Genomic DNA, 24,171 nt, shown 5'->3' on the forward strand with positions numbered 1-24,171 from the left:
GCTGCCTTAAAACAGAAAACAACTGCAGAACAGTTCAGCAGCCAGTGCTGTGCTTCAGGTCTGGAAGATCAGAAACCTCACAAAGCCCAGCCTCAGCTGAGCATTGCAGCCTGGAACACACTGAAGACCTCCTGACTCCTCTGCCAAGTGAGAATTTTGTGAAGGATTCCAATGTAAAACACAGACAAAGCAGGACATGACTTTACAATTAGGTGCTACATAAGCAAAATTTCCATGTACTCATCAAGGTGCCAGGAGCATTTAAGGCACCTTGAGAGCTAATCTGGAAGCCCAAAGAAGAAACAAGAGCTGTGTACAGGCCCCTGGGCTCAAGGCAGCTAAAACACCAAACACATCAGCATTCTCAAGTGAAGAATCCTGCCTACTGTGCCACTAGCACCCCTGAAAGCCAGCACAGTCTCAGTGCTTGAAAACCTCTCTGCACAGACCCATTCTGAATGCCAGAGCCAGGCACAAGCTGGAACTGGCTGGACTGCCTGCAGTGCAGTCTCCAAGCAGATGCCCTGACTCACTGAACCCAAAAAGCTCCTCCTTTCCTGCAACACATGAGGTAGGCAGGATTGGTACAGCAGGTGTCTGTGAAGGGTCACCTTAACACCACTGCAGGACACACAATGCACTGCTGATGCCAATTATGCTTTTCCTTCATCTATAAAATAAAGGAGTTTCTGAGCAAGCTGTTTAGAGAAGCCACAGGAGCTCAAGTCAGGAGAGCCTGGAAAACACATGCTGTGTTTGCTAATCTCTCCAACAATTTAATACTGCTGTGCTGTACCCCATGCAAAAATGAAGTCACTCTTTTAATGACTTAAAACAGAATTCCTCCTTTAGTGGCAGCTGCAAATTCAGATACCCGGAATGACAAAGGAAACCAAGATTGTGTATGTTAGACTTAAGAATTTTGAAGCCTGAGGCACCTTGTGCAGTGCCCTTGTGGTAACACAGCCTGGATAACTCCCAGGGACATCTGACACTGCACATCCCAAAGACAACAGGTCTGCACTCCTCAAGCTTCCATAGCCCCTGACTTACTGAGAAGAGGGACTGTAACTCCCTGACTGCTTACATTCCTTTCAACTTTATTTGAAGCTGATGCTTGCACAGAAAGACTCCATGACTATCTGAACCAGCTACTTCACAGGAACTGACATCGTTTAACTAAAAAGCCAAAAGCCATCTGCATGGCTGTTTTATGTGCAACCAGAGTGGACTGCCATTTGGCCTTAAAAGATTTACTCTCTTTGAAATTGTATTTTATTTGCAAGTTTCAACATACCTGCCCCCCTGAATTACATAGCCACTATGCAGGAGGATTCACTAAAATAAAACAACAAAGCCAAACAACATGTCTTTTGAATTACAGAGATGTTATTGCCAATGACTACCACTTATTTATCCTTTCTACTTTCTGCCTACATTCAAATGTTTTGAAAACACAAACCTCATACATAAATGTCCTTATGAACAGATCCACAGGCTCTTCTTCTGCCCCAGACTTGGGAGATGTTAGATTACTGAAGGGCTTGTATTACTATAATTATTACTGTTATATAGACTGTTCTAGAACACCCTTATACTTTTTAAAAGTACATGGATACTTTCTCACCAAAATCTCCAATTTCATTTGGAAATTCATATAATAGCAGGTCTACAACAGTTGCCATAGGTGAACACAGACTCACAGCAATTAAGTTATTAATTAATATTCATACCCATTTGTTTTTTCAGCTCCAGCAACAAATGCCCAGTGTGCCAAGACTCCAAGAGAACCAGAAAGGAGGTCCCCCTGCCCACCACATCTCCGGCTGCTTCCTTCATGGCTGCACACAAGAACTGTGAACACAAAGCAAAACCAGTCAGGTACTTTTATCCCTCTGCTTACAGTGACAGCTCTGCAGCTGCCAGGGTATCCTCTGAGGCACACAGCAACTAACAGGTGGGACTTAACATCAACTTAATACAGGCTGCAGAATACACTGAAATACACTGTTCTTAAAAAAAATTAACATTAACATTTTAAAAAATACTTTTCTCATTACCTTTTAATCCTTTGCACATAACATTGCACAATGTGCACACTTTTTCCACTTCACTCAGCCTGCACAGGTGAGTTTAGTTATTCATGTAGCATCATGAGCCATCACCCCAAACTGACCAGGTCCTTCCCCAAAGCCATTGCACAAACAGAACTCTTCAGGGTCTCTGACCTTCAGAGTTTGCCAGTGTAAACCAACGTGTTTACAAAAAGCAAATGCAAAACAGAACTAAAATCTCAAATGTTCTACTGTATCCATCATGAAAATATTTTATGAAACAGCCCTTTCCTTAAGCTTTGTAAAAAGAACATGCAAGACAGATTTATTTTTGTTCTGCCAATCAACAGTGTCCTCACCATCCGTGTATGTTTCTGTCAGCAGTGTCACTGTGGATAGGCTGTGTCAGGATATCAGATGTTACATTTCTATTTTAAATATACAAAGGACCTTGATCAAACTGATATCTTTTTGTAGCTTTAACTATGAGGAACACACAAATGGTTTCACTACATTTAACTCCTTTGTTCTCCATTCTCAACAAGCCCAAGCAGGAAGCCTGGAGGACATACAAGGCACATAAAAAGAAAACAGCATCAATTCTGCTACCCTTCTCCAAGCTCTCGTGTGGGAATGTACCTACCCTTAGCTTTTTTCTTGCTTGGCTCTGAAAAATAAAACAAAAACCCAGGAGAAATTTATTTTCCTCTCCTAGGAGGATGGAAGACCTGGCAGAATCATGACTGGCCAAGTGTGATCCTCAGCATCTCCAGTCAGCTACTGCAGGATTCAGGACTGTGCACACAACTCCTTGTGTGCTGCTGAGCATGCCAAATATCCCACAAAGGGTAAGGCAAGAGCAGGCATTGCTTGGACAACAGCTCTTACCTCAAGCCTGGACCTGGATTCCCCAAAGAGTATAAACACAGCAGCCCAGGTGTTTTAGAGGGAGTACTGCCATATTTTTAACATTTGAAAAAATTTTTCTTTTTGAAGCTAATGGAAAAAATGTGCACAGAACTGAAGGACTTGCAGATACATCTTTCTAACTAGCAAATGGTAAAAAACTACATAATGCCAATAAATCCCTTCCAGTTTGTTATGTGCAACAGCAAAGAATTGTACTTCAGCTCCATTTCCTAGTGGTCCTTCCAGCAGTAACTGTGGGGCTCACAGGGCCAGGCAGTTGTGCCTGTCTGCTGCCACTGAGAGGGCAAAGACTCATTAGTCACCAGGAGCACAGCACACACCACTGCAGCCCTGCCAGCAGTTCATTTTCCCAATCACTCTTCTGCCCTTCCCCCTCCCCCTCTCAAATTAAGATTCTGGATGTGTTTCTCAGTGAGCAGTAGCTAATGTCAAATTTCACAAGTGTAATGCCCTTCTGAGTTAGCTATCTGAAGAAGGTATGCCCTTTTAGGTGGAGTGATTTATTCTTATTTTTATTTTAAATACAGTGCTTTGGAGAAATTACCTCTAATTCTACTACTTTGAAGATGCTATCTCACAGGATTTTCACTTTGAGGGCTTGAACTCCTGGCAGGAGGCAGGATGGAAATCCTCTGTTCAAAAGCTTTGGGGCCTTCTGACTGACAGCTGAGCTCAAGCCCCTGCTTATTAGCTGTATGTCACCATCTGCCACTATTCTGTAGCCCCACAACCTTCCAGTCATTTTTGAGCTGTACAGGAAAGCAAGATCTCAAACTAGGCCAATTATAATACTCGGCTAAAAAAAAAAAAGAAGCGGTCTTTTGTTTGTGGTTTCAAAAAGTAAGTCTCAAATATGTGCAGACTACCTCACAGGCAACAATAAAAGCAGACCTTTGTACTCTGCACACAGATGCTGGAAAACAAATCCTTGGAATACCTTCAAAGAAGCAGAACTAGAGGAAATTCACTTGAATGAGGAGGGAGATATAACACAATTCTTGTGCAGAGGCTCGGCTGATCAAAGAACACCTCAATATAAAAGGATGATGAACATGATGACAGGCAATGGGAAAAGGATTTAAAAACACTTCTGAATTACAGCCATTATTAAGAGCTTTTAAAATCTAAGAAGTAGTCCCACAGTGGCATCAAGACAAACTGCCACACTGCCAAATCAACATGGGATACTTTTCTCACCCTTCTCCTAGAACAGCAACACAGAACTGCTGTCTTCACTCTGCTAGTGCAACATCCATCCCCCAGTGCATGTCTGAGCCTGCTGTGAGGACAGCTCTGGCAGCTCCTTCAGGACCATGGGGGTGATGCCTTTAAGTTGCACTGAGCAGTCACAACCAGTGGCAGTGTTACAAGAACTTGGTTAGCTGGACATGGCTGAAAAGTCAGCTGTGATGCCAAGAAGGTGGGCAGCTCTGTCCCCTGGAAACGAGCACAATGCTCTGTTTATGTGGGGATGAAGTTGGGTGTGATGTGTTGTACATCACATACATCAGCAAACACAGAAAACATGGTTCTTGGAAGAGCTGAGGAGACCCAGATGACTGCATGTGGCACAACAAGGAAACCACAAAGAAATCACCACAGTGTGTCAATTCTGAAAGGGCAGCAGCCAGGGCCACTTAAGGTCAATTAGTTTGACACCAGTCTGGATCAAAACAATGGAGAGGTTCAGTTATAGCTGCACTGACAGAAACCACAATTAATGCTGGTCAAGCTGGCTGTTACAGCAGGGTGTCCAGTTCTGCCTTCTAACAGGTCTGAGCAACCAAATCTGATGTCATGATTTCTCAGGTTAATGAATCAAAGAAAACCCACCTCAGTATAAGTAGCAGAGAGTTTTTTAATGAAAACTGATTTATACCAAGTAACTCTCAGCAGAAAAAAAAAATCACCCAACTTCCTAGCATTTATCCATGCAGCACACATATACTATCAGGAGAAAAGGCTAGATGAAATAAAAATGTCATCACTGAAGAAATGCCTGCAAGGAGATCTGCTAGAGTCAGAACAGCCACAGTCCTATTCAACAGTTTCAACACAGTCTCAGCAAGTAAACATCACATAAATACTGCCAGGCCTTTAGGCAGCAAGTACAACACGTCCCTCACATATAATCACAGGGATTTCTTGTGTACCCAAATCCACAGAAATTATTTGTACTGAAATGAGTGCAACAGAAACAAAAAACTGAAGGCTGTCATACTGACAGAATATTGTAAAGCAAAATTAAGGAGTTTTAGGCTTCAAACAATTCAAAACTCTGGCCCAGAATTTCTGGGTAATCATGGCCAAGTCATTTAATAGGTCTGTGTTTAAGATATCTTCAAGAAGTGCTGAAAAGGGAGTGATGGTAAGATACACATTAATGTTTGTGAAAGCATTCACACCATGGTGTCACACCTAGCTGTATCATTGCCAAGTTTTAAGCTGAAAGAACTCCCAGCCCAAATTTTGCTGCTGCCAAAAGCCCAGAATTACCTATTTATGGGTATTGTATGCTTAATTAAAAAAAACAAAACACAACAGTCTGTTCTATAATTGAAAACAGCTGTCCCGAATAGCAGCTCCATTTACAATGCCAGCTCCTAAATACATCACAGTTAGAAAACCAAAATAGTGTGTGTCTGCTTGTTCCCAATTCACCATGTTCACCCAGTAGTGAAATAAATAAATGAATCTCTGGGGTGGTTTTACTTTTGCATTTAGACCATGGCATGTGAAATATGGGATAGTTTAGGTGTTCTGATGATGGTCAAGAAGGCTGAAGAGCCTATGTGAAACATCACATTTATTGAGATGCCAGACAAAGACTGGAGATTTAAATTTAACTCCTGAATCTCAGATGTCCTGGACAAACTCCTTGCACTTGTTTTCTTCTTACAGAGGAGGAGTATTACACTCACCCTAATGTGGTCAGGAACCCATGGAAGAAACATGACCATTCTAACTTTTGATACAATCCAACTGGATCAATCAGCTAACAGCCACCCCACACAACAAACACACTCCAGTTTAATTAAAAGGTTTAAGATTTCCATTTTCTATGCAAATAATGTAGCTACCAAGGACCATTTTGCGCAATCAAGGCAAGATTTAGACCAACATCAGATTTTTAGTAAAACCTCTTACCAATATACATCTCTGACCTAGCATGTATCTATTCTAGTAATACATTTATCTTTTTCCTTTTGCAAGTTAGTTCACAAAAGCAAATAGCTGGAGATCATGGATTCCCAAGAACATGTCCCAGAGTGCATACAGACAGGGAAACCAAGTTTAATGACTCTGGCTAGAGAAACAACTCAACTGATGTGGAAAATGTAAGTTGGCTTTTATATAAAGGGTGCTTATACTTTTTTATTCCCTAATCACACTTTTAAAACTTAGGTAAGTCCTTGAGTGCAATAGAGCAGTCAATTTAAGTTGAGATGAGAATGACCCAAGTTTTCCATTAGTTCTGCTGGACAGGCAGAGGAGCCAGGTGAGCAGTGCCAGGAGAAGCTGGCTGGGCTGCACTGCCAGAGGCAGCACAGGGGCACCAGGACAGGAACCAGCACCTCCCCATTCTGCTCATTCTGCAGAAGCAGCACTGCAGACCAAAGTGCTGCCTCTCAGTTACAAATCCCTCAGTTGTAAATCTAGGTGAGATTTGCTCAGCAGCTGTGAGGGAGCCAGGCAGTGACAAGCTTCATTTCCAGCTTTGTGGGGAGATGAATGGCTGGAATTAGAAGCACCACTTGGGGATTTATGGCAAAAGTTGGCTTTTTAGCCCTTAGCCAGTACTCAGTATTCTGCCTCATGTGCTTCCTTGCTTCTTTTGACCATAAAGCTGCACCTGAGCAACTGAAGTTAAACCAAATTTGGCTACTGGTTCCAGGTAGAAGTAATCCCAGGTAGTAGCAAGATGGTTCCCATAAAGCCTGCCTTTTGGAAGGGAGGAGGGTCAAACACAGAAAAACTCACTGTAATGTTTAAAAACCAAAATCCAAATACTCTAATTCAAGGACCTAACCAAATTTTAAACATGTTAGGAACTAAGGCTGGTATAACCACACTTTATTATTGACCAGTTCTCCAAAGAATAATAAAAAGATAACCTTAGAGAGCTGTGCCATAGTGAATAAAAGCTGACTTACCTTTTACCCATAGGCTGAGTACTCATTCCTACCCTGGTCAATGATGGCACTGATATCACCTACCAAGAGCATGGTGAAGCTCATCTTTGTAGAGCAGGGAATCAACAACTGTAGACCAAGCTATAATGTGAAATTGCAAAAGGAAAGAGAAAAAGAGTATATAAAACTTAATTTAAAATCTGGGTGATTACAGGCCAGTTGGCAGCTCACTACTGAAATGGAGACAAATTTTAGAAAAACCTCCTTTGTACTGGAGGGCTGCTACTGCTTTCACAGAGGCCAGTATGTGACTCTGAGGCCATCTAGTCTGATCTGTGAAAACAAACTTTAGAGGTCTCCAGACACTTCAAAGTTTGTGAACCTAGCAAAGTTTCAGGTATGTGGATGTACTAGTTCATTTGTCTAAATCTTACTTTGAATTTATTAAACTTCACCTTCCAATCAGAATTTATTGAGCCTCTCTGTGTAGATTACAAAGCTTGTTGTTGAGAGTAATTCTTCAGCAATACCTGACACCAAATTACCTGGTAACCCTTTCTGTCTTCAGGTGGCAGAAGTAAACTGGCTACGGTATTTCCTACAGACTCAGGAATAAAACTACTGTGAAAACAATCATTACAATCACTCTAAGCTATAAAGCATTCACAAACCCAGTCTTTCCTACTGCAAAATGTAGTATCTTCAAAAAGTCTTCCTTCTTCAACAACTAAGCATAAAAAACTAAAGTTACACAGTTAAGTTTGCAATTTCTCAATTTCTGGTGTTCCTGGAGAGCACTGAGACTTACTTTTCTCTCTCTTTTTTTTTTTTTTTTTTTTCCTGGAAAGCGCACATGCAGTATTTTCCCAAAGGAGAAAGTTTAAAAGTAATATATGCAAACTACAGTGTCAGTATGCTGAACACAGGAGGTCAAACAGGAAAAGCCTAACAGGCAGGGCTTAAGCACTACAAATAGATGGTGACATGACAAATAAAAGGCAAGAGGAGTACACAGATCTTTTCATAATGTTTGATTGTGCTCAGAGGACACTGGCCCATTCTAATAACCTTGGATTTTTTGTAGTCTTAGCTGAAAAAAATGACATCAGATCAAAAGAAGAGACAGATGAAAAAGAGCAAAAAAACCTGAAGAATTCGAGGTCAGTGACAGGACAACATATTCCTTGTTTGGCACAGAGCACGCAGTAGAATCTCCTTTCTCAATGTAATTTTGCATTTGAGAAGCTTTTAAAAAAATGACCAGCAGATCAGACCCAAAGAATATTGTTGTTAAAAGGAAGGTGAAGTCTGTAGTCTCTGCAAAATTCTCAAGAACCTTCTTCAAAGTCATGCAAACTCTAAAAACAGTTCTTGTAACAGACATTACAACCTGCTTTCTTAGCTCAGCAATGCTGCCTGTAATGTCTGTAATCCAACAAAGCACCAGTGATAGCACCAAGGTAAGAACAAGAAAGCAGCCTACAGCTGGACATCAATCTACTGCTATAAAGGCACAGAACTGTTTTTATTTCAAAACCAAAAGTCATTTCACTAGTAGAAGAAAATACCACAACACAACAGAGACAAATAACAAGGTGGGGGAAAAATATAACCAATGAAAAACCCCAAAAGCACACAAGACATATATGAACTTGTGCCACATATGAATATTCAAAACTGAAACTGGAAAGAGCTTCACTTGTTTCCTGGGTTTTTCTTTAAATCTTGCATGACAAGAGACATTTTACACCTGTCCTGTCTCTCCAGCAGGTGTGGGGATACACTTATCTCAAGAGTAACAGTTCCAAAGGAGAACAGACATATAGATAAATATACTAGATAATGTACTCCATCTAAAGTGCTCACCCAGTCTTCCCAATGTTCATTTAAAAAGCAACAATCCTGTATAAAGAGAATATTTTTGACATAAAAGCAGAAGAAGAAGACAACTACAATGCTCTAAAGCTCTCTAGCTGGCACAGACTGGAGTCAAGTCCAGCCAAGTTCATCCACCCCTAAGCCTGGCCTGACTGTCCACGGTTACAAATCAAGTCTGCTGCAGGTGCAAATAGGACAAAAAATTCTTCCTGTGGGGAAAGCTGAGTTCTTTGTGAGGAAGTACATCTATCTTTCCCACACAGATGTAACCATATTACTTCCAGGTCCCACTTGTTGCACAGTCTGCTACAGTATCTGCCCTAACAGAGTATGTGAAGGTGGCTCTGCCCAAACCAGTTGTCATATTACATTTGCTTTTCTGTTATGAAAGACTTCCATAGCTCCCAGTAATGAAAAATTGACTGTATATACAAAACAGTTCTGAAGCAGCATAAACATTTATCAGAGATTAGCATTTCAAGTAATTAAAGGCAGAGCTGCTGCTTGTTATGTATGAAATAAGACCATGCAGGCAAAATGTGACGAAGGCACTCATGAATTAATTTTATACTGATCACAGCACATGATCAGTATAAAAAGCATCAGACAAGCAGCTAATTTTATTAAATATACTTTAAACTATATTGGTATAAGACTGTTGTAATGACAATCTAGAATTAATTTTTAATTTGTCAGGGCTGCTGTGAAGTCATATGAAGAACATGATGGACAGGATCAAGGAACTGAGTCTTAAGACATCTTCATTTCTCACACACACTGACACATCCTGAACTAACAGTATTATTTTGTATCAATTTAGCAATGACACATGCACTTCTATAAACCATTTCAGCAAATAACTATCAAAGAGTCCACAAAGATTAAATAATTAATTTCTCAATACCCATGTAATGTAAAATATAACATCTATAAATGCAAAATAAAATCAGCAACTTTTTTCAGCAAATAAATTTAGTTGCACTCTTAAAATATTAATTTAGACAAACCATCTAAAGGTGATCAGCAAAGACAGCAATCCCTCTCATCTTCAGGGCAATACTGCCAATTGCTATACACTCTACTGGACTCTGACTGAAAGCAAACAGAACAGAACAATCACATTGCTGAAAGCAGAAGGCTTCACTTACCCTTCTCTCCATCTGAAATAAGATCTCTTTCTCCCTTTTGCACAACTGTCAAATTCCCCATGGCTTGGCTGAGTCTTAGCACACATCCATGATGATCACTACTGTCTACGGGGTCTCTAAGCTACAACACAAGAATTCCATACACAGTACATATTTTGCTACTAGAACAACATATTCTAACACATGCTAGTTACATATGCATGGGGGAAAAAAAGCAACATCAGTCTTTCTATACCCACTGCAATGTTAAAAAATGCATGAGAGTGGGTTTTTAAAAACCAGCTCAGTTTAAGAATATGCATTGCTGTGACAATCATCCCATGAAAATAATAACCCAGCAAGTGTTTCTCTCACATACAAGAAACAGCACATAATATTTAAGCCAGTAATAAGTTACTTGTTTTCAAGGACAAAAAGACTAAATACATAAATACCCAAAAGGCAAGTAGCTCACCATGGCCTCATACAGTCTACTGAACTCCATGTAGTTTGGAGTAAGAATAGCTCGCTGGTAGCCTTGGATAAGAGAAGGCTGCTGGGAAATGAGCCACAGTCCATCCTGCAAAACACAGTAAGAACATTTACTGAACAGATTCTTAAATGCTAAACCACTGATAGAAATAAAGAAAATACTTACTGCATCAATAATGATAGGAATTCCTTTCATTTTCGATTTCTCTATAATACCCTGCAAAAAATGCAGATACTTTTAAGATGCTTGTTAATTTATATTTTATAAGATCCAAACCAAATTCATACCATAAATCTGACCATGAAAGTTGTTTTTACAAAGTGATAGAAAAAGATCTGTTATATTCTGCAAACTAGTGTAAAACATTTTCATATCAGCAGGTAATTTTACAGTCACAATGTTTTCTCCCTGGTTTAAGTGTCCACAGAGCTGGTATGTGTATTGGGTATCCATGGCAAGGTTTTGGGAGGGGGAAGAGGGGCCACAGCGCTTTTATAAGAAGTTGCTGGAAGTTTCCCTTATGTCCAACAGAGCCAATGCCAGCCACCTCCAGGACAGTCCTGCCACTGACCAAGCCAAGCCCATCATTGACAGTGATGGGATCATAGACTTAAAAACAGAATAAAGTTACTGTGCTGAATCAACTGCAGCCAGAGAAGAGAGGAGTGAGAATATGTAAAAACTACAGCCCTGCAGACATGGGAAGTATTCCGGGCTTTGGAGCAAATTCCCCTGCAGCCTGTGGTGCAGTTCATGGTGAGGCAGCTGTGCCCCTGCAGCCCATGGAAATCCACAGGGGAGCAGAGCACGTGGATGCCCAAAGGAGGCTGTGACCCCATGGAAAGCATGCACTGAAACAGGCTCCTCGTAGGACCTGTGGCCCCATGGAGAGAGGAGCCCACAGTGGAGCAGTCTGTTCCCAAAGGACTGCACCCCATGGGAAGGACCCATGTTGGAGCAGTTTGTGAAGAACTGCAGTCCATGATAAATCCACTGGAGAAGTTTGTGGAGGACTGTCTCTTGTCAGAGGAAGCCCATGGTGGAACAGGGGAAGAATGTGGAGTCCTGCTCCTAAGGAGGAAAGAGCAGCAGAGACAATATGTGATGAACTGACCAGAGTATCCATTTCCCAACCACCTGAACCATTAACAGCAGGGAAATGAACAATTTTGGAGTTAAAATAAGCTTGGAAAGAAGGGAGGGGTGGAGGGAAGGTGTTTTATCACCTTCAGCTTTAAGGTGGTTTTATTTCTCATTATCCTACTCTGATTTCACTTGTCATAAAACTCGATTTCCCCAAGTTGAGTCTGTTGCAATACTTCAATATAACAGTAACTGGTGAATCATCTCTCCTGTCCTTATCTTAAACCCACGAGGAGTCTTTTGTTGTATTTTCTCTCCCCTGTCCAGCTGAGCAGGGGAGTGGCAGAGAAGCTTTGATGGCACCCGGCATTCAGCCAGGGTGAACCCACCACAATAAGCAACCCAAACAAACAAGCAATCTCACCCACTCTGCCTGCTGCAGGAGGCATGTAATGCCAACACAAATCACACACAGTAAACATACATCTTAAAATAAAATAAAACCACAAAAATCCCAGGGAGTACTGCCTTGATAGAAATCTACCAATAACTATAATAACTAACTTCAGTTGCTTTGCTGCTGACAGCCCCACTGCGGTATTAGTTTATGTACAAACAAACATCTGAGACAAGCAGCATATATGATGTCATTTCACCTGTGGGTCTGGAGGTTTTATGCTTTGAAAGCAAAACCAAGGTAGCCCAGACAACAGACCATTTGTAAAAGTGTTCTTTTCAGTGCTGAGCAGACTGTCTGCCCTTGTTCTCCCTCCTAACCCAGCAGCAGCAATGACTGATCCTCAGGCTTTCTAATGAACAGTGGTCAACAGTCAAGTTTTCTTCAGTGTCGGTTATTACCAACTCATCTTTGAAGCTGGAGGGTTTATCTTTTTCCTGTATAAGATAATAGAGCATGGTATCCATCCAGAAGCTTAATTAATTTTGAATGTTATTAAGCTCTTCAGATTAGCTATCATACGGCACTGAGCTTCACAGGTTAGCAAGACATGATGTAAGGAATAAGGAAGCAATTTTAAATTAATATTCAGGGTACTGAACATCCCTCATTTCTTGTAGTGTGGTTAAAATAAACACCACCCACCTTAGTCCCTGTAAATTATTACATATGACATACACATATCCTCACAAATATTACTACCTGATTCTGATTTTTCCAATACCAAGGGAAAGTATTTCCCTTCCATTTTCTTTGTAGGGCACTGTCTGCAGTTTGGAAGCATGAGACTGCTCACTGCTCCAAGCCTGAGGACTTGTCCCCACACACAGCTGTGACCACAGCAGAAGCTACCAGTGAACAGAAGCCTTTCCAACACAGACCTGCACACCTTGGGCTGTGTGTCAGACTGCCAGCTGCCCACCTCCTTTGGGATCCCCAGGGAACACCACAGAGTCCTCCCTTATACTCAGCTACTTGAATAATTTTGAACTAATGGCAAGTTTTACACAACTCATACAGTTCAGCTACTGCTAAATTAGTTAAATTTACTGGTAAGTATACTTAACAGCTGTGTGAGGATGGAGTGTCAAAACATACCTAGAATTAACTGTGACATTGTGAAAACCAGAGTGCCTTACTATCAAAGCTTTCAAGAAATGTATATGAGAGTAATTTCTTAATTCATTCATGTAATCTTCACAGATGTGCACAGCTCAGTTTTCCTTCACAGAAGCTGCACTGCTTTGCCCCTGCTGTGTTAAGTTCATTAACAATTATGTTTAACTTGGCTCACTTTGTAACAATAAAACAAGGCTGTGAATCTAGCAAACAGATTTTGTGTTTGCTGTTTGTATTTTCCTTGTATAAATGCATGTTATAGATCCAACAGCCCAATTATTTTTGAATGATACCAAGCTATTCTGATTAGATATCAGAGGGCACTGAGACCCAGACCTCAGCAAGATCATCCTTCCCCAATCTTTGAAGGTACAAGTACCTTTTGCTGCAACCTGGTTTTCTAACTGGTTATAATTAGAATATTTTTGTACATTAGCAGCTTCACCAAACTCCTTCAGTACACTTAAAATGCTTACTGCTCCACTTCCCACTAATATGAATCACCAGTTTATTCTAGTATGTCAACCTCAATAAGCGAGTGTTTCATGACACTTGATGTTCTTAAACTAAAAAAGATTCCCACAACAGAGTCAGTAAGGAAGTCTGAAGGAAGACACAGATCTCAGGAGTCCTTATCCTTCCAAACTGTTCTCTTAAATGCATTACAAGCAATCTAGGGAAGGAATTTTGCCAAAATTCTGTTCCCAAAGAAGCTGAAGTTTGGCAGTAGCTGTTATTGCTTGGCCCTTTTTCATGTTTCCTCATAATTGTCATCTTGGATACAGCAATGTCTTGCTCTCTCCTAAATAAGCAATCCTGAAGATCCATAGTATACCAAGAGAATGTATGTATAAGACAAAAATTAAAAAAAAATAAAAAAAGGAAGTTACAGAGTATGACAGTGTATCTACAGCTAAATAGCATCTGGAAGGCCAGATCACTGGTACACTTCAGAGAAATAAGGCATTTTTTTCCTAGTCATGTTTTGAGTTCCTACCTCTTTAGCACATCCTCCACAATCCTGAAACATCTGACCTCCACTCTAAAGAGAAATTTCACCTTGCTAAGTAAAACCACTGGGCAAGCAACTTTTATTGTGTACCAAGTCTCTGAGGTGTCAGTTTTTCATCTAACATACTGAATGATCTTTGCTTGTTCTTCCTCTCCTTATAAAACAAACAATCAGGGGATACAAAGTTATTTGTATTATTTAGAAAGCTCATTTTTATTTAAAAAATGCAAAAGAAAGGAAGAAAGGAAAAAAGGACGAAAGGAAAAAAGGACGAAAGGAAAAAAGGACGAAAGCCCCTATCCCAATCATTTTCCTTTCCTCTTCTTTCCTTAAACCCAGAGAGAAACTGCTGGGAGATAGACAAGGAGCCTCACAGAGGAAGTTTTGGGGAGGGAAGGGGTGATTTCAAAACCGTAATAAACCAGTAGAGATCAGGGAACCCCCTAAGACAGCCACACGTTTGAAGGACATCACATTCACAGGAGAACCTCTGTTTCCTACTGATTGTGGACAGGACCACTGGAGAGCTGCTCATCCCATGCAGCTCAGACACCTCATTTAGGGTGGGAGGAATAGCCAACAGACATACCTGTGTCTCCTCAGCTGTCACAGGGGATGCAGAGACACTTCACCGTTTTATTTTTAGACACCAACAATTAGGTGAGATGAAGCCCACTTTTAAGCATTCTATTTCTGCAAATAGCATATTTAACAAAAAAAAAAACCCGAAAAACAACAAACCCTTAAATATTGGCATTAAGAGGAGTTTATGGCAATAATGGCAACATCCTCTATGCAGAGTATTAGCAAAAAATCGATTTTCACCTGAATTTGTACCTCAGTATTTGGCATGGACATTTTTTGGTTAATACCTGTAGATATAGAAGAACCTTCACTGTTAATTAATACAGCTCAGGCTAACTCTGCTTTCACACCAAAACCTCTTTAACAGTTCCTGGTAGAATTCTATGAATGAGCAGAAAACATCTATCTGTTCAGTTGTATCCAATGTAACAATTTATATGGGAAAGGATTTAGAAGAAAACATTGACAATTAAAAATATGAAGAAATGTCACCAAGACAAAAGCTGAAACCAAAACACCATTGACAAGTGAACAGCAACACATACAGGTATCAATGATAAGCTCAAGGCATCATCCATTCCCTTCAAACACCATTTTGAATATTAAGGATTTGAAGATTCTAGCTCCAGTGAACAAACTTTCTGTGCACAGAATGTATTATACTACAACAGTGGTGGTTCAGCTGGGAGCAAAGCAGGAGAACTTCCTTCAGCTGATGCCTAAGCCCTCAAGGACATCCAAAACTGAAGCACTGGACTCACAAGGCAATCTTGGCATGAGTCAGAAAGCAGAGGGCACAATGATGAGAAGAGGAGGATGCCGCACTGTTGTCACCCAACCTTATGACCTACAGCCACACTGTGTAATTAAGATATCAAAGAATGAAATTTGGATTCTTCCTCTGCAGTTCACAGTCAGGGCCAAAACTCAGTCTCTTACCTTTCATATTGACACTCTTAATAATGGGGTTTGGGCAATCTCTTGCAAGAGATATTCTCCTTTGTATCAGCTGGCTAAATACTTGGCAGTGCTCTGAAACAGTGATTCAACATTTGTGTGAGAAAAGGAAAAGAGATGTCAACCCCCTCTTACTAAAAAATCAGTGATGATTAACTGTATTGCAAGACTGCAGTACTCATGCTAGAACAAATCTGTAGCAGGACTTTCCTCTCCTAATAACAAGACCAAATCTGAAGCTTCTCTCCTCATTAAGCCAAAGAGGAAATTACCTGGGATTCACACATCCCACAAAGATGCTCTATGGGACAAACACTCTCACAGTTATTATCATTTGTTAGCAGCACCAAATCCTTGACATTTTGAATTGCCCAAAATAGTATTTCAGTCATTGCAGGTTTTGGTGGTGGTGGTTGAGAGGAAAAAAGCCAGAGAGGGTAAAATTAACCTGAATCTACTCCTACTCTACTCTTGAAATACACTATTTCCTGAAAAAAACCTTTTCTTTGACTCATTATTCAGGACTTCTACACAAGCAGCCTACTCAGTAAGAACTGAAAAAGAACTTGTGTCACAGTAGAAACCATTGGTCTATCTGAGGAAAGGTAACTCTTTACAGTAATTTCAAAAATTTAAAAAGTAAGGATGAAAAATTAATGTGTTTTCATTATTTTTTATTATCATGGAAGCTATTCCCCTAAATGCAAAGCATTCATTGTAGTAGATATCTGTTTCCTGTCCCAACTTTCACATGGGAATTTTAAAACAGATTCCCAAACCCAAATTCCAAACTTTAAAAGAAACCCAAAAGACAAAGGTGAAACACAAAATAAGCAAAACCACCAAAACAAAACCAAAACACACCAACCAGCACACTTTCCCCAAAACAACCTGAAACACAAAACCCCCAACACATGGATACCTGTACAGAACACACACAAATGCAGAATTATTCAGGTAGGAAAGGTCTGCAGGAGGGAGAAGCCTGAAGGAACAAATGGACAGGATACTGCTGAAAGAGGGCACAGTAATGCAGAAAAGCAAGATGTGATTTAACCATTTGGTAGCCTGCAGCTGTGCTGTGAAACACAAAATTCACCTGCACTGTACCAACATGGACATCCAGGACTCCTGCACACTTCCACAAGTACTATGGAAAAGGGAATGGGGCTGAGATGAGCCACTGGCTGTAAGGAACAGCCACGTGGGGAACAGTGGGGAACATGTGAGGGAGGAGCAAATTGCTATGGAGCTCCTGAGTTCAGGCAAAGGATTCCCTATGAGCCACCCTGAGGCCGCAGGGGCAGAGCACAGTGCTGCTCTCTCAGCCAGTGCCACAGGCTCTTGGAAAGAAACTCTGCACTCTGGGCTGCGGCACCCAAACCCACGAGCCAGCAGGAACACCCATCCTATTTATGCTGCCCACATGCAACAGCATAAAAGCTGCTTCTCCACAGACCCACAGAAAAGACAATTATGTGGGTTTCCCCCACCTAAGTCAGATATACTTTTCAGCTTTTTTTAATTAGATACGGATTAGCAGAAGAATGCCTGCAGTGACTTTTAATATATTAATATTTTTATCACTACTTATGTTCTTCCTCATGAGCTAGTTCAGCTACAGAAAACTTTGGCATTTGGTGTTTACAAAAGGAAGAATCAGGAAATTAGAGCCAGTCATTTAATTATAAGATCGAATTTTAATGAAATGAACAGAAAAGCAGACTAGCAGAATATATAAAGCAACATCTATCCCAAAACAGTAATTAATTTTCACACTGCCATCTCTCTACCTAGCAAAGGAAAGATTGCTTTACTTGACATCAGCAAAAACACTGCATTTCCTCAGTCCCTTCAAGAGTCATGCCTTGACCCACTCTCGGAAAAAGTCTTACTCATGCCCTCAAAAAGAAATTCAAGCCTTAACATGCCATAATAATGGACAGTACTGACCAAAATAACATCCAAACACTTTAGGAAGCAGCGCCTTCAGCCCACTGGAAGTCCACTCCACTGCAACCTGCAAATGCTGAGTATGTAATGACCACTCTGGTTTGGTAAAGACATGCAAATGTGCATAACCTGGCACTGGGAGTGGCAGTCCCTCTCACAAAGAACCCCCTCCTGAAAGCTAGGATCAGAAACTGCTGGTGAAACACCACCTAAAATTGCTTATATTTTCTGCATGGATGCCGCTCTCATCCAGCAATCCTGAATCCATGATTTTGTCTGAAACAGGGAGATAAAAGAAAAAAGAGTCAAAATTTTCCTGTAAATGCTGCAGCATTTCCACACATCCTCCTCCCCAAGGTGACCGGGAGGAACAAATAAGTTCCACCCCAACACGCTGCAAATCAATTCCTACAAATAGGCACTGAAAGCCCTGGGAAGCATTTCTGCCTTGCTGGCTTCAAGTCTGGATAAATGCAGAGTTAGCAGGGACTCAGCTGCAATAGAGGTCAGGATGCAGCTCTCTGGTGGAGATGCCTGGAAAATGGCCTTGGCAAGCAGGAATTTGTAATCTTGCACAGCTAGAAGTAGGCAAATAGCCCAGGCACAGGCTGTGCTCGAGGCTACAGCCCTAGCTGGCAGGGGGGAGAAGCTTCCCTTAATATATTCTATTTGATACAAGAAGTCTGAAAAACATTAAGAATGGAGCTCTACTGTTTGAAATTCTTCCATTAGAGCCATATTTTCACACATTTCAAAACTGGTTTTACTGACTCACTGATTAATATGGGCAGTTGTCTCTTAAATGTGCTTTTATTAATTCCTACAAACTGATCCAAAGACTCATCCTCCTTTCAAAATTCAGCAAAGACAATGAAAATCTCTCTTTTTGGACAAGATATATATATATATTGTCCAAAAAGATATATATATATATATATATCTATATATATCTTATATATAACCTTATCACCTTTAACTAGCCTAATTGCCTGAGTTTTACTTTATGTATTTCTGTAGGCATACCTGTCACTAATTCCTTAATCCTCCACTAAGCCTTCAAACCTCATGCAAGGAATGACCACCACTTGTGAATGAAAAGTCACCTAATAGAGATGAATGTCCCAGCTCTGGAACAAATACGTTCTTCCTCTCGTAGAATGGTTTATGCTCCTCTTGGTTTATGCTCCATTCAATTTAAGTTGGTCTTTTGTCTTTAACTGTAGTACCACATGCTAGGCCCTGTTTTCCAAAACAGATTTTCAGGTGCACAGCAAAATGTTTCACTTAAGCCAGACAGAGTGTGATACGGACTCTAAATTAGAGTACCCCTCTACACCATCAGGCTCATTCAGTGTTTTGGGAGATGTTAGAAGCTGTTACAAATAACAAAGCTGAAAACACTGTAGATGGCAGCTAATCAAAACTGTTCTATTTCACATTAAAAAAAAAGATGAAAAATATTCATTTGTAGATTCCTTCTTTGAATTCAAATTAGATCACTGGCCTTGAGCATAGAAGAAAACTGCAACTAACAGTTTCTTAATATCAGCTTCAATCACATGCTAAATTTCAGAAGAAGCGACATAAACCAAAGTAATGCCTGAACACAATAAGAAAAAGCAAAGGCCTCTGAAATACTGTTCTAGTTATGAAAAAATCCAGAGCAGTCCTTTGTGCCTGTGCTCCCCCAAAATCATGGTCAAACAGAGACCATTTGAGAAGCTACATTTATACGTATATTTTGGTCCTAAATACATGAATATCCACTTTTAAGTATTAATCCTTTTTATTGCAATCCAAAGTATAAATACCTACATCAGAATAAATAAAAGCAGTAATTTTTCTCATGCTCTCATTCACTTAGTGTTTGCACTGACAATGAAAACTGTACAAAGTTTCCAATTTATAGCTGATTATGTTAACTAGATTTGGCATAAGATATTCATGGTCAGCTGTTGGCACTTTGTCTTAAATAAACATAAAATGAACTTGTCATGCTTAAAATGAAATTAATGAACTGAATTTATCACTGCCAATTTCTTTTTAGGGTTTCTAGCTGAATGAAAGAGTTGAAAAGACATCCAATACCAGAGTTTTGCTTAGAAATGCTTTTGAGTATCAAAATCAAATTAAATTACAATATAAGCCTACATGCAGAAAGCAAATAAATATCCCACTTCACTGTGAATGACTTTCATCAAGATCCATGACACATATTAGAAATAAATTCTGTTTGCAAGCTGCATAAACCTGTATTTAAGGTACTGTTAGCATATATTCAAACACTATTTTTCTAATCAAGACATCCCTGAGGAAGCCACAGAATACTGACAGCTCTTAGCACAAGCAGCAGGAGTTTCTTGGCATAACCAAGAGGGCGTGTCTGTCTTGAGCTGGTGTTCCCAAGCTTCATCCACAGCAGTTGCACCATCACAAAGACCTGCATCCTAACTCAGCACCTGCCCCACCTTAGGTGACAACATCCACAAATTCTGAGTATCATCAGGCCTTCTGACAGCAATGAAGCTTGGCTAGCTGAAGATCAGTTTTTCACTGGATTCTGTTTGTGATCTGAGCATCAATGCTGGGCCTTGGGTGAAGGCTGACAGCACACACATCCCACTGGGTTTTGCCTTTACAGTACCCCAAACACAAGGTTTCAGCCACCTCACCTGCCCCTAGCTGAGGGCTGAGAAGAGAAAGAGGCATATCCTTGCTGCTACTTCAGTTCCCTATGAACTGCTGAATCCCCACAGCAAGAACTACAAAGGGTATAAAAACAGGGAGGAAGCAAATGCATGACACAGGCTAAGGAATGAAGTTTCTGGAAAATAATTCTGCTGATTTGAGTTGCCATGAGCAGTGACTCCAAACAATAATACATTCTCTCGGTTCATATTTGTACATGGTGGTAGAAAATTAATCACTGTGTGGGATAGTGTGAATTTTTTTCCACAGGCAATACTACTAATCTGTCACCTGCAACATTAACCTGAGACACTTCCCAGGTGTCCTTACACCTGTGGTACAAACAGAAATGAGAGGGCTACTTAGATAACAAGAGCGAAATCCTTTTCAAGGCCCACAGTGACAGATTCAACTCTAACTGACCTATATGACAACATCAGGTGGCCCTGTATTCTGCAGTGCTCTTGATCTTGCAGAAAAGCAGTGCAGATAGTGAGGCACCTGGTCCCGTTCTCACAATTTATTAGGGCTGTGAAGTGTTGCCTAAATCTTGAATGCACAAGGCTTGAAAGGGGGAAAATAATCCAACTAACCAAATACAGAAAGGCTGATGCCTCAGTCAAGGTGGAACTGAGAATCCACCCATCTGAAATTTTCAAATGGGTTCTCTCTGGGCACACCTGATGGAGATGATCTGTGACAAGAGCCCAAACCCCTCTCACCATGTACATGTTAACTACAGCCAAGACATTTTAACACAACTTTAAGATGATGTCACAAGGGGTGGAAAATGAGATTCTGCAATTTATATCCCAAGAGATAGCAGAGATCTTTAAGGGCAAATGACTGGCTGAAGGAAGCACTGCAGAGCAAGGGGGCTGAGGGAAGAAAAACAGCAACAGCAATAGGCACAAATGGCAGCTAGGCAGGGCCTCAGCCAAAAGAAAAGCCAGGCTGGTAGTCCTGACATGTTCTGGAAGCTAAAACAAAGACTGAGAAGTGAGCAAGAGGAACAAGCATATGGTTTGAGAACCCAGTCAATTTCATCATGTAATCTGAATTACACAGAGCTGTTCTTGCCATTAATCATTACCTCTCTCCTACAGCAGGAAAGCAAGCATGCTCTGCTGAAAACTTCATTCTGACTTCAAGCAAGACACAGGAAGGCTGGAAGACCAGGGTCCAGGACTTGGTGCTGCCACTTCAAGGAGAGAGGCAAGGAACTCAGTTACAAGCAAGGAAGATTCCAACATGGAAGAGTTCAGTTAAGGAGAGGGCTCTTCATAATGGCTCTTTATTCATCCTACAGGATGAATGCTTGTCTATTGATCCCTACAGTAACTGCTATTCCAGCAGCAATCCCAGATCAGTCCATTGGCCTCAAAGTCAGAAGGAACAGGGGAAAGGAGATGGCAAAGAAACGGAAACTGATGAAGGACATAGCTCAGCCTCTAACTGCCTAACTGCTAGGTGGCAGCAGAATGCAGAACATCCTGGAGCATCAGGCAGCTCTCCTGCTCTCCCACGAGGCTGTGCAAGGAACATTATTTTTAACTAAGTCCTCTCAGAAGCTGCTCTCATCTGCACCCTGCAGCAGAGGAACCCGGTTCTCTCACACACCCAAGAAACAGCTCTTGATGGTACAGGCAGAAATTTCCCTACTTCCAAGCTTCTCCTAGAAGGAAAATCAGATCAGAGTTAAGCCAGAAGCGCAAACATTCATGCAACAGCTGAATGAAGTAAATTGTGATTGGTAGATATGATAGGAACATAACACTGATGCTGTGGGAAAAAAAGAATATCCAACAGCTCTGGAAATATGCTGCTTCTAAGCAGAGGACAGTCTGGGATCTTGGCCTTGCTTACACATAGCAGCTAAATGGGTTCTCTTTCTCAACAGGCTAAACCACTAGGAGCAGCTGAGCTGAACTCAGGGACATAACATACTTGTATCTCTGGCCAGAATCAGTCATGCACACTGAAAGGAATAAACAGATGGCCTGATGCTCCCAATAAGAAAGCTGACATCATGGCCAACTTCCACACTGGATGTGATAACAGCATTTCAAAAGTTTGAAGTAGTATGGGGAGCAGAAATGCTTCAATCTGCATACTCCAGAGCTGAGAAGTGGAGCAGAAATGTGTTTTTTCTCTTTTCTCTTGAAGAGAAGCTGCTTGGACTGCTTATTTCCTTTGGAATTGGAAGGTCTAACCAGGCTGAGACTAGAATTGCCACATCTGCAAGGGATCCAGGTGTACAGCTTTCAGAACACAACAAATGCCTTCTTTAGGGGAATTTTCTGAAGCTGCAGCTCCTGGTCTCACAAACCCATGGCCAGAAAGCTCTGACAGCATCAGCTCCAAGCAACTGAGTAACAGCATGTGAGAGTTCTGGCACAGACCCACACAAGTGGCTTATAAAAGGAGGATATAACTTGGAGAGCAGCTTCTTGTAACAGGACTTGTAAATGGAACGACAGCCAGACCCACAAAATTGCAGGAAACCAGTAAATATGTATTCAGAGACTATCATAGTGCTCAAGGAAAAAAAATCAAAGGAAACTGATCACAAGGTGGGTTTTTTAAAATCAGACTGTTGAAAGGAGCTCAAATGCCACAGCGCAGTGCAGGCGCTAAGAATGAGGGAGGCAGGTGACACACTAAAGATGCTGAGGAAGCAAAGCATTCTTTGATCTGGAGATGATGCACCATCTGGTCAACAAGCACTCAAGCTATTCCACAACAAAACACTGTCTCTTGGCCATATACCAGAAATTGAAGGTTACAGCACTAGTAATTAATTTCTTAATTTCTCAATGCTCAGAAGAGAGAAGCAGCCCAAACACATGACTGTTTGGAGAAGCACATTAATTGGAAATGTGCTGGCACAATACTGACAAGAACTGACATAAAAACAGCTTTAGAGGGATGCCAGAACACGATGCCTCAGCACCTTAATGGGACAGGAGGAGGCTGAGGGGAAGCTCTATCTCACCATCACAGGCACTCTGATACAAAACCCTGACCAGAAAGCAGGCACTCACCTACCTCCCAGCCTGGTGTTCATATGTGCCACAGTTAGCTTAAGGGGAAACCAGAAAACTTTATAGCAAGCCAGCCTCCTATAAAAGTTTAGAATAGCAATGCTATCATCTCTTGGTTTTTTTTTTTTTTTTTCTTGACACTTAAGATCCACAGTTGAAGCAGGAGGGAGACTCAGCTTTCCCTGAGCACAGAGAAGCAGCACTCTCCCTCAGACAGCAGCCAGGGTTCACCTGCCCCCAGTGGCACGTTAAAAACCTCAGCACTGGGTAACTAATGAACACTTACACAACTACAGTGCAGACAAAGAACTTGAGCTTTAATGTGACTTGAAATTACTAAGGCCAGATCCACAGCTCATATGAATGTGCCCTGAGATTTTAGCACGAAGTAACTTCCAAATGCCTTGTCTTCACTGGCTAGGTTTGTTTCTTTAACTCTAAGCTGGCTTTCACAGGACAGCCAGACTGAAGTAAAAGTATGCTTGCAATTCACAAGGAAAGCAATATTATTTTTAGCAACGAGGAAAAAAATGCAATCAAGAAATCTTCCAGATACTTCTGTAGTACAGATAAGCACATAAACCCTGGATGGAATTCTGATATAAAAGACATTTATCTTAGATATTCCGAATGAATTCTTATTTTCTTTTGTTTAAAG

At 40.9% G+C, this 24,171-nt stretch overlaps 1 protein-coding gene across 7 annotated transcripts in view; it reads right to left on the bottom strand.

The window, feature by feature from the left end:
• The window catches only part of NAXD (NAD(P)HX dehydratase), a 51,337-nt gene that overhangs the window by 2,935 nt on the left and 24,231 nt on the right, over positions 1-24,171 (bottom strand). For 6 of the 7 annotated variants that reach the window (XM_058824994.1, XM_058824993.1, XM_058824996.1 and 3 more), the window contains 4 exons: positions 10,781-10,831; positions 10,598-10,702; positions 10,144-10,264; positions 1,734-1,854 (listed from right to left, as the gene is read on the bottom strand). In XM_058824994.1, coding sequence (XP_058680977.1) covers positions 1,734-1,854; positions 10,144-10,264; positions 10,598-10,702; positions 10,781-10,831 — 398 coding nt within the window. Of the gene's footprint in view, positions 1-1,733; positions 1,855-7,138; positions 7,259-10,143; positions 10,265-10,597; positions 10,703-10,780; positions 10,832-24,171 lie in introns of all 7 variants that reach the window. The other variant, XR_009275998.1, reaches the window with a different exon arrangement.

This window comes from Ammospiza caudacuta, chromosome 2, assembly GCF_027887145.1.
Source record: "Ammospiza caudacuta isolate bAmmCau1 chromosome 2, bAmmCau1.pri, whole genome shotgun sequence".
Taxonomy (NCBI): domain Eukaryota; kingdom Metazoa; phylum Chordata; class Aves; order Passeriformes; family Passerellidae; genus Ammospiza; species Ammospiza caudacuta.